General features: G+C 49.9%; 1 protein-coding gene across 7 annotated transcripts in view; it reads right to left on the bottom strand.

Moving 5' to 3' along the window:
- Positions 1–561: 561 nt before the first annotated feature.
- Positions 562–11,741, bottom strand: part of arhgap24 (Rho GTPase activating protein 24) — a 212,670-nt gene continuing 201,490 nt past the window's right edge. For all 7 annotated transcript variants that reach the window (XM_042326458.1, XM_042326457.1, XM_042326460.1 and 4 more), the window contains 2 exons: positions 2,730–6,596; positions 562–2,608 (listed from right to left, as the gene is read on the bottom strand). In XM_042326458.1, coding sequence (XP_042182392.1) covers positions 6,353–6,596 — 244 coding nt within the window. In that variant the 3' untranslated portion in view covers positions 562–2,608; positions 2,730–6,352. The remainder of the gene's footprint in view (positions 2,609–2,729; positions 6,597–11,741) is intronic.

Consider the following 11,741-nt stretch of genomic DNA (forward strand, 5'->3'; position numbering starts at 1 on the left):
CCTGGGGCTCTGTTCACAAACACAAACACACCCCACAGAGCCCCAGGACAGGACCCAATCAAATCATGAGAAAACAAAAAGATAATTACTTGACACATTGGAAAGAATTAACAAAAAAAAAACAAGAGTAAACTAGAATGATATTTGGCCATAAACAGAGTACACAGTGGCAGAATACCTGACCACTGTGACTGACCCAAACTTAAGGAAAGCTTTGACTATGTACAGACTCAGTGAGCATAGCCTTGCTATTGAGAAAGGCCACCGTAGGCAGACCTGGCTCTCAAGAGAAGACAGGCTATGTGCTCACTGCCCACAAAATGAGGTGGAAGCTGAGCTGCACTTCCTAACCTCCTGCCAAATGCATGACCATATTAGAGAGACATATTTCCCTCAGATTACACAGATCCACAAAGAATTAGAAAACATACACAATTTTGATAAATTCCCATATCTACTGGGTGAAATACCACAGTGTGCCATCACAGCAGCAAGATTTGTGACCTGTTGCCACAAGAATTGGTCAACCAGTGAAGAACAAACACCATTGTAAACACAACCCATGTTTATGTTTATTTATTTTCCCTTTTGTACTTTAACCATTTGTACATCGTTACAACACTGTATATATACATCATATGACATTTGAAATGTCTTTATTCTTTTGGAAATTCTGTGAGTGTAATTTTTACTGTTCATTTATATTGTTTACCTCAATTTTGCATATTATCTACTTCTCTTGCTTTGGCAATGTTAACATGTGTTTCCCATGTCAATAAAGCCCCTTGAATTGAAATAAACAAAACAAAAGCGCCACCTGGTGGAGAAGACAGATTTCGGGCCCAGTTATCCCTCTTTGGTTCACCTCTTCCTCTCTGACAGACAACAGCAGACAGGCAGCACCAGGTCCTTGTAACTGTGAGTGCTGTATGACAGAGACACAAGTATCCACTACGTTCCCCACAGGTCCATACACAGCTGTGTAGCGTAGCAATCTAAATAGTTTATTTTTTAAAGATGCTTCAGAAAAAAAGTTAACTTTCCCAAAGTCCCCACAATGTGCGAGCCACACCCCCATTGGTTCTCAGTACTGCTAGTATATATATACAACACACTCTAACATCAGGCCAGTATCCATCTATATGGTGCAGGGTTCAGGTCTACTCCACAGGGTCCAGGCCCACCATGAGGTCTCTACTCCACAGGGTCCAGGCCCACCATGAGGTGTCTACTCCACAGGGTCCAGGCCCACCATGAGGTCTCTACTCCACAGGGTCCAGGCCCACCATGAGGTCTCTACTCCACAGGGTCCAGGTCTACTCCACAGGGTCCAGGCCCACCATGAGGTCTCTACTCCACAGGGTTCAGGCCCACCATGAGATCTCTACTCCACAGGGTTCAGGCCCACCATGAAGTCTCTACTCCACAGGGTCCAGGCCCACCATGAGGTCTCTACTCCACAGGGTTCAGGCCCTCCATGACATCTCTACTCCACAGGGTCCAGGCCCACCATGAGGTCTCTACTCCACAGGGTCCAGGCCCACCATGAGGTCTCTATTCCACAGGGTTCAGGCCCACCATGAGGTCTCTACTCCACAGGGTCCAGGCCCACCATGACATCTCTACTCCACAGGGTCCAGGCCCACCATGAGGTCTCTACTCCACAGGGTTCAGGCCCCCCATGAGGTCTCTACTCCACAGGGTCCAGGCCCACCATGAGGTCTCTACTCCACAGGGTCCAGGTCTACTCCACAGGGTCCAGACCCACCATGAGGTCTCTATTCCACAGGGTCCAGGCCCACCATGAGATCTCTACTCCACAGGGTTCAGGCCCACCATGAGGTCTCTACTCCACAGGGTCCAGGCCCACCATGAGGTCTCTACTCCACAGGGTCCAGGTCCACTCCACAGGGTCCAGGCCCACCATGAGGTCTCTACTCCACAGGGTCCAGGCCCACCATGAGGTCTCTACCCCACAGAGTCCAGGCCCACCATGAGGTCTCTACTCCACAGGGTCCAGGTCCACTCCACAGGGTCCAGGCCCACCATGGGGTCTCTACTCCACAGGGTCCAGGCCCACCATGAGATCTCTACTCCACAGGGTCCAGGCCTACCATGAGGTCTCTACTCCACAGGGTCCAGGCCTACCATGAAGTCTCTACTCCACAGGGTCCAGGCCCACCATGAGGTCTCTACTCCACAGGGTTCAGGCCCACCATGAGGTCTCTACTCCAAAGGGTTCAGGTCTCTACTCCACAGGGTTCAGGCCCACCATGAGATCTCTACTCCACAGGGTCCAGGCCTACCATGAGGTCTCTACTCCACAGGGTCCAGACCCACCATGAGGTCTCTACTCCACAGGGTCCAGGCCCACCATGAGATCTCTACTCCACAGGGTTCAGGCCCACCATGAGGTCTCTACTCCACAGGGTCCAGGCCCACCATGAGGTCTCTACTCCACAGGGTCCAGGCCCACCATGAGGTCTCTACTCCACAGGATCCAGGCCCACCATGAGGTCTCTACTCCACAGGGTTCAGGCCCACCACGAGGTGTCTACTCCACAGGGTCCAGGCCCACCATGAGATCTCTACTCCACAGGGTCCAGGCCTACCATGAGGTCTCTACTCCACAGGGTTCAGGCCCCCTTGAGGTCTCTACTCCACAGGGTCCAGGCCCACCATGAGGTCTCTACTCCACAGGGTCCAGGTCTACTCCACAGGGTCCAGACCCACCATGAGGTCTCTACTCCACAGGGTCCAGGCCCACCATGAGATCTCTACTCCACAGGGTTCAGGCCCACCATGAGGTCTCTACTCCACAGGGTCCAGGCCCACCATGAGGTCTCTACTCCACAGGGTCCAGGTCCACTCCACAGGGTCCAGGCCCACCATGAGGTCTCTACTCCACAGGGTCCAGGCCCACCATGAGGTCTCTACCCCACAGAGTCCAGGCCCACCATGAGGTCTCTACTCCACAGGGTCCAGGTCCACCCACAGGGTCCAGGCCCACCATGGGGTCTCTACTCCACAGGGTCCAGGCCCACCATGAGATCTCTACTCCACAGGGTCCAGGCCTACCATGAGGTCTCTACTCCACAGGGTCCAGGCCTACCATGAAGTCTCTACTCCACAGGGTCCAGGCCCACCATGAGGTCTCTACTCCACAGGGTCCAGGCCCACCATGAGGTCTCTACTCCACAGGGTCCAGGCCCACCATGAGGTCTCTACTCCACAGGATCCAGGCCCACCATGAGGTCTCTACTCCACAGGGTTCAGGCCCACCACGAGGTGTCTACTCCACAGGGTCCAGGCCCACCATGAGATCTCTACTCCACAGGGTCCAGGCCTACCATGAGGTCTCTACTCCACAGGGTCCAGGCCCACCATGAGGTCTCTACTCCACAGGGTTCAGGCCCACCATGAGGTCTCTACTCCACAGGGTCCAGGCCCACCATGAGGTCTCTACTCCACAGGGTTCAGGTCCACCATGAGGTCTCTTCTCCACAGGGTCCAGGCCCACCATGAGATCTCTACTCCACAGGGTTCAGGCCCACCATGAGGTCTCTACTCCACAGGGTCCAGGTCCACTCCACAGGGTCCAGGCCCACCATGGGGTCTCTACTCCACAGGGTCCAGGCCCACCATGAGATCTCTACTCCACAGGGTCCAGGCCTACCATGAGGTCTCTACTCCACAGGGTCCAGGCCTACCATGAAGTCTCTACTCCACAGGGTCCAGGCCCACCATGAGGTCTCTACTCCACAGGGTTCAGGCCCACCATGAGGTCTCTACTCCAAAGGGTTCAGGTCTCTACTCCACAGGGTTCAGGCCCACCATGAGGTCTCTACTCCACAGGGTCCAGGCCCACCATGAGGTCTCTACTCCACAGGGTCTAGGCCCACCATGAGGTCTCTACTCCACAGGATCCAGGCCCACCATGAGGTCTCTACTCCACAGGGTTCAGGCCCACCATGAGGTCTCTACCCCACAGGGTCCAGGTCCACCATGAGGTCTCTACTCCACAGGGTCCAGGTCCACCATGAGGTCTCTACTCCACAGGGTTCAGGCCCACCATGAGGTGTCTACTCCACAGGGTCCAGGCCCACCATGAGATCTCTACTCCACAGGGTCCAGGCCTACCATGAGGTCTCTACTCCACAGGGTCCAGGCCCACCATGAGGTCTCTACTCCACAGGGTTCAGGCCCACCATGAGGTCTCTACTCCACAGGGTCCAGGCCCACCATGAGGTCTCTAATCCACAGGGTTCAGGTCCACCATGAGGTCTCTTTTCCACAGGGTCCAGGCTCACCATGAGTTCTCTACTCCACAGGGTTCAGGCCCACCATGAGGTCTCTACTCCACAGGGTCCAGGCCCACCATGAGGTCTCTACTCCACAGGGTTCAGGCCCACCATGAGATCTCTACTCCACAGGGTTCAGGCCCACCATGAGGTCTACTCCACAGGGTCCAGGCCCACCATGAGATCTCTACTCCACAGGGTCCAGGCCCACCATGAGGTCTATACCACTATAAACAGTTATAGTCTCTGTTATATGTGTGGCCATATTATACAGTCTACCCACGCCAGGAGTGCTTGAGAAACCAGCAGAGAAACTCTATTTCTACAAGCCTCTTGACATTGTGATACTCCCCAATACTACTGTAGGTAGTAACCCCTGATCTACAGTGCCCGTTAATACCCAGAATCATCACAACTACAGTGCTCTTTCTTCTTTTTTCAGTCTTAGACCAAACATCCTAAAACAAGTCATGCGTCTTATTACCAATGCGTGTACATTTTCAGTTTAGGATAAATATCAACTATAGATGAACATTCAATGTTGAAACCATTACTGACCAGACTTGTATTTAGGTTGAATAGAATCTATAAAATATGATTCATTTGAAGCCAGACCGTTCCTATCGGACAATGTCTTAAAGCTACAGTACAGACAAACAAACCAAAGCGTCTGTAAAAACACATACATGTTCTGTCTCTTCTTCTTTGGGATGAATGAAATGGCTCCGTAGCAAAAAAAGCCACATGTTATATTAACTTGATTTGAGACACAAGAAACTAAATCTGCGTACATAAAGTAATTCAGTACCACAGTGTTGAAAATAAAATGTATGTTCAACAAAAAGCATTCATATCAAATGGAAATGTCACACATGGATACGTAGTTATGTTGTTTAAATATACCAGACAAACATACAAATATTTTTGTAACATTTTTTTTTTTTACACATACATAACTTTTCTTCAGCATAGTTTTTTCTCTATATACACAAGCAGATACATGATAACATGGTCCTCTATCTACACAGCCAGATACATGATAACATGGAACAGGGTTGATTATATACTTGATTGGATCTTGAAGGAAAATGGGGAAGAAGAATGGATTTATGGGTAGTGTAGTCTTTCAGTAGTCCATGTATAGGCTGGGTATAGTCTGTGTCAGGCAGATAACCAGGCGCCTGGTGTCTTCAGTAATATTGCCACAGTCAGTCAGCATGGTTGAGGTCCAGCGACATGCACCCTGTCCCACTACACACTGTATCCATATGTCTCTTGCTTTCAGACGGTATTGTCCCTCTCAATGGTTTTTTCTACTCCTCAGTACAGGGCTACCCAAACTCAGTCCTGGGGACCACACGTGCACGTTTTGGTTTTTGCCATCAAAGGTTGATTACTAGTTTATTATTTCAATCAGCTGTGTAGTACTAGGGCAAAAACCAAAATGTGTGCCACATGGGTCCAAGGGACCAAGTTTGGGAAACACCGCCTTAGTACATACTCCCATCGCCTCTCACTAGACTAAAATGTCACATTCCACTTTGCACCTCCACACCCTCTCTCAATAGATTAAAATGGAACAGTCCACCCTGCACTGCCACACCCCCTCTCACTAGATTAAAATGGAACAGTCCACCCTGCACTGCCACACCCCCTCTCACTAGATTAAAATGGAACAGTCCACTCTGCACTGCCACACCCCCTCTCAATAGATTAAAATGGCACAGTCCACCCTGCACTGCCACACACCCTCTCACTAGGTTAAAATGGCACAGTCCACCCTGCACTGCCACACCCCCTCTCACTAGATTAAAATGGCACATTCCACCGTGTACTGTGACACCCCCTCGCACTAGATTCAGGTGGTGCAGTCTGTCAAAGTTTCTCCTTAGTACATTCTCCCACTTTCTCTCACCCCCCAGGTGGTACACACCCCCCTCACTAGATCCAGACGGTAATGTCCCTTTCAATATGTCTCCAAGTCATTGTCAAGTCCCACCTCCTCTCATTCGATTCAAATGGCACAGTCCACCCTGCACTGACACAACCCCTCACTGGATCCAGATGGTATTGGCCCGGTCGGGCCTGCGCGGATCGTCGGTCAGATCTCCGAAGGTAGAGAAGAACTGTTCCATCTCTTTCTGCAGCATCTCGTTCCTCTTCTCTGCGTCATCCTTGGCTCGCTCTGCGTTACGAAACTTGATCTCCACCATGGTGACCTTCTTCTTCTCTTGGTTCAGCTCCTCGTGAAGAGTCCCCATCTCAGTCTCCAACTCCAGGTTACTGTGCTCCAGGCTGCAGAGACGAGAGCAGTTAGTTTAGAAGGAGGAAGAAGTTATTTAAAGTGTCACTCCAGTCTCTTTTTCACATCATTTAACACCCAATTTACTTGACAAAAGGCACATCTCAATAGGTGGTCCAGGTAAGTCATGACATAACACAATGCCTCAGGAGGGTTGAAGAAATTTGGCTTGTCACCCAAAACCCTGACAAACTTTTACAGATGCACAATCGAGAGCATCCTGTCGGGCTGTATCACCGCCTGGTACGTCAACTGCACTGCACTCAACCGCAAGGCTCTCCAGAGGGTGGTGTGGTCTGCACAACGCATCACCGGGGGCAAACTACCTGCCCTCCATGACACCTACAGAACCAGATGTCACAGGAAGGCCATAAAGATCATCAAGGACAACAACCACCCGAGCCACTGCCTGTTCACCCCGCTATCATCCAGAAGGCGAGGTCAGTACAGGTGCATCAAAACTGGGGCCGAGAGACTGAAAAACAGCTTCTATCTCAAGGGCATCAGACTGCTAAACAGCAATCACTAACTCAGAGAGGCTGCTGCCTACATTGAGACCCAATTACTAACTCAGAGAGGCTGCTGCCTACATTGAGACCCAATCACTAACTCAGAGAGTCTGCTGCCTACATTGAGACCCAATCACTAACTCAGAGAGGCTGCTGCCTACATTGAGACCCAATCACTAACTCAGAGAGGCTGCTGCCTACATTGAGACCCAATCACTAACTCAGAGAGGCTGCTGCCTACATTGAGACCCAATCACTAACTCAGAGAGGCTGCTGCCTACATTGAGACCCAATCACTGGCCACTTAAATAAATGGATCACTGGTCACTTTATACAATGCCACTCTAAATAATGCCACTTTAATAATGTTTACATATCTTACATTAGTCATATCACATGTACAGTGGGGAGAACAAGTATTTGATACACTGCCGATTTTGCAGGTTTTCCTACTTACAAAGCATGTAGAGGTCTGTAATTCTGTAATCTAAAACAAAAATCCAGAAAATCACATTGTATGATTTTTAAGTAATTAATTTGCATGACATAAGTATTTGATCACCTACCAACCAGTAAGATATCCGGCTCTCACAGACCTGTTAGTGTTTCTTTAAGAAGCCCTCCTGTTCTCCACTTATTACCTGTATTAACTGCACTTGTTTGAACTCGTTACCTGTATAAAAGACACCTGTCCACACACTCAATCAAACAGACTCCAACCTCTCCACAATGGCCAAGACCAGTGAGCTGTGTAAGGACAGGGATAAAATGGTAGACCTGTACAAGGCTGGGATGGGCTACAGGACAATAGGCAAGCAGCTTGGTGAGAAGGCAACAACTGTTGGCGCAATTATTAGAAAATGAAAGAAGTTCAAGATGACAGTCAATCACCCTCGGTCTGGGGCTCCATGCAAGATCTCACCTCGTGGGGCATCAATGATCATGAGGAAGGTGAGGGATCAGCCCAGAACTACATGGCAGGACCTGGTCAATGACCTGAAGAGAGCTGGGACCACAGTCTCAAAGAAAACCATTAGTAACACACTACGCCGTCATGGATTAAAATCCTGCAGCGCACGCAAGGTCCCCCTGCTCAAGCCAGTGCATGTCCAGGCCAGTCTGAAGTTTGCCAATGACCATCTGGATGATCCAGAGAAGGAATGGGAGAAGGTCATGTGGTCTGATGAGACAAAAAATATAGCTTTTTGGTCTAAACTCCACTCGCCGTGTTTGCAGGAAGAAGGATGAGTACAACCCTAAGAACACCATCCCAACCGTGAAGCATGGAGGTGGAAACATCATTCTTTGGGGATGCTTTTCTGCAAAGGGGACAGGACGACTGCACCGTATTGAGGGGACGATGGATGGGGCCATGTATCGCGAGATCTTGACCAACAACCTCCTTCCCTCAGTAAGAGCATTGAAGATGGGTCATGGCTGGGTCTTCCAGCATGACAACGACCCGAAACACACAGCCAGGGCAACTAAGGAGTGGCTCCGTAAGAAGCATCTCAAGGTCCTGGAGTGGCCTAGCCAGTCTCCAGACCTGAACCCAATAGAAAATGTTTGGAGGGAGCTGAAAGTCCGTATTGCACAGCGACAGCCCCGAAACCTGAATGATCTGGAGAAGGTCTGTATGGAGGAGGGGGCCAGAATCCCTGCTGCAGTGTGTGCAAACCTGGTCAAGAACTACAGGAATGATCTCTGTAATTGCAAACAAAGGTTTCTGTACCAAATATTAGGTTCTTCTTTTCTGATGTATCAAATACTTATGTCATGCAATAAAATGCAAATGAATTACTTTAAAATCATACAATGTGATTTTCCTGATTTTTGTTTTAGATTCCGTCTCTCACAGTTGAAGTGTACCTAAGATAACAATTACAGACCTCTACATGCTTTGTAAGTAGGAAAACCTGCAAAATCGGCAGTGTATCAAATACTTGTTCTCCCCACTGTATATACTGTATTTTACACCATCTATTGCACCTTGCCTATGCCGCTCGGTTATTGCTCATCCATATACTTACATGTACATATTCTCATGCACCCCTTTAGACTTGTGTGTATTAGGTAGTTGTTGGGGAATTGTTAAGATTACTTGTTAGATATTACTGCACTGTTGGAAGTAGAAGTACAAGCATTTCGCTACACTCACATTAACATCTGCTAACCTTGTGTATGTGACAAATAACATTTGATTTGATTTGCCTTTTATACTCGCTTCGAGGCAAGCAACACTGAACCATACAGGATAGCACCAGCTGTTCCGGACGACTGTGTGATCACGTTCTCTGTAGCCGATGTGAGCAAGACCTTTAAACAGGTCAATATTCACAAAGCCGCTGGGCCAGATGGATTACCAGGACGTGTACTCAAAGCATGCGCTGACCAACTGTCAAGTGTCTTCACTGGCATTTTCAACCTCTCCCTGACCCAGTCTATAATAGCTACATGTTTCAAACAGATCACCATAGTCCCCGTGGCCAAGAAAACAAAGGTAACCTGCCTAAATGGCTATCGCCCGTAACACTCATGTCGGTAGCCATAAAGTGCTTTGAAAGGCCAGTCAGGACTCACATCAAGACCATCATGCCCGGAAACGCTAGACACACTCCAATTCGCATACCGCCCCAACAGCTCCACAGATGACGCAATCTCAATCTCACTCCACACTGCCCTTTCCCACCTGGACAAAAGGAACACCTAAGTGAGAATGCTGTTCATTGACTACAGCTCAGCGTTCAACACCATAGTATCCACAAAGCTCATCACTAAGCTAAGGACCCTGGGACTAAACACCTCCCTCTGCAACTGGATCCTGGACTTCCTGACGGGCCCCCCCAGGTGGTGAGGGTAGGTAACAACACATCTGCCACGCTGATCCTTAACACTGGGGCCCCTTGGGAGTGTGTACTTAGTCCCCTCCTGTACTCCCTGTTCACCCACGACAGCGTGACCAAGTACGGCTCCAACACCATCATGAAGTTTGTTGACGACACAACGGTTGAAGGCCTGATCACCGACAACGATGAGGTCGTCTATAGAGAGGAGGTCAGAGACCTGGCGTGTGACCTGGCGTTGCACCGTGTGGTGCAAGGACAACAACCTCTTCCTCAATGTGAGCAAGACAAAGGAGCTGATCATGGGCTATAGGAAAAGGGGGGCCGAACACGCCCCCATTAACATCGACGGGGCTGAAGTGGAGCGGGTCGAGAGTTTCAAGTTCCTTGGTATCACCAACAAACTATCATGGTCCAAACACACCAAGACAATTGTGAAGAGGGCACAACAACACCTTTTCCCCCTCAGGAGACTGAAAATATTTGGCATTGGTCCCCAGTTCTACAGCTGCACCATCCTGACCGGTTGCATCACTGCCTGGTGACAACTGCTCGGCAACTGCCTGATGACAACTGCTCGGCATCTGACCATAAGGCGCTACAGAGGGTAGTGCATACGGCCCAGTACATCACTGGGGTCAAACTTCCTGCCATCTAGGACCTCTATACCAGGTGGTGTCAGAGGAAGGCTCCAGTCACCCAAGTCATAGACTGTTCTTTCTGCTACCGCACTGCAAGAAGTCTCGGACCAAAAGGCTCCTTAACAGCTTCTACCCCCAAGCCATGACGGAAAGGCACTGTAGCAACGAACCGCCCTTGCTGTGTCTGCCTGGCTGGTTCCCCTCTTTCCACTGGGATTCTCTGCCTCAAACCCTATTACAGGGGCTGAGTCACTGGCTTACTGGGGCTCTTCCATGCCGTCCCTAGGAGGGGTGTGTCACTAGAGTGGGTTGAGTCACTGACGTGACCTTCCTGTCTGGGTTGCCCCCCCCTCCCCCCCGGGTTTGTGCTGTGGGGGAGATCTTCGTGGGCTATACTCGACCTTGTCTCAGGATGGTAAGTTGGTGGTTGAAAATATCCCTCTAGTGGTGTGGGGGCTGTGCTTTGGCAAAATGGGTGGGGTTATATCCTGCCTGTTTGGCCCTGTCTGGGGGTATCGTTGGACGGGGCCACAGTATCTCCCGACCCCTCCTGTCCCAGCCTCCAGTATTTATGCTGCAATAGTTTATGTGCCGGGGGGCTAGGGTCAGTCTGTTATATCTGGAGCCCTAGGACCATGCCTCAGGACTACCTGGCCTGATGACTCCTTGCTGTCCCCAGTCATGCTGCTGCTCCAGTTTCAACTGTTCTGCCTGTGGCTATGGAACACTGACCTGTTCACCGGATGTGCTACCTGTCCCAGACCTGCTGTTTTCAACTCTCTAGAGACAGCAGGTGCAGTAGAGATACTCTGAATGACCGGCTATGAAAAGCCAACTGACATTTACTTATTATCTGACCCTGCTGGTCATCTATGAACGTTTGAACATCTTGGCCATGTTCTGTTATAATCTCCACCTGGCACAGCCAGAAGAGGACTGGCCACCCCTCATAGCCTGGTTCCTCTCTAGGTTTCTTCCTAGGTTCTGGTCTTTCTAGGGAGTTTTTCCACCGTGCTTCTACATCTGCATTGCTTGCTGTTTGGGGTTTTAAGCTGGGTTTCTGTACAGCACTTTGTGACATCAGCTGATGTAAGAAGGGCTATATAAATACATTTGATTGATGACTGCTGAACAATTAATCAAAT

Source organism: Oncorhynchus tshawytscha, linkage group LG09, assembly GCF_018296145.1.
Source record: "Oncorhynchus tshawytscha isolate Ot180627B linkage group LG09, Otsh_v2.0, whole genome shotgun sequence".
In the NCBI taxonomy this organism is placed as follows: Eukaryota; Metazoa; Chordata; class Actinopteri; order Salmoniformes; family Salmonidae; genus Oncorhynchus; species Oncorhynchus tshawytscha.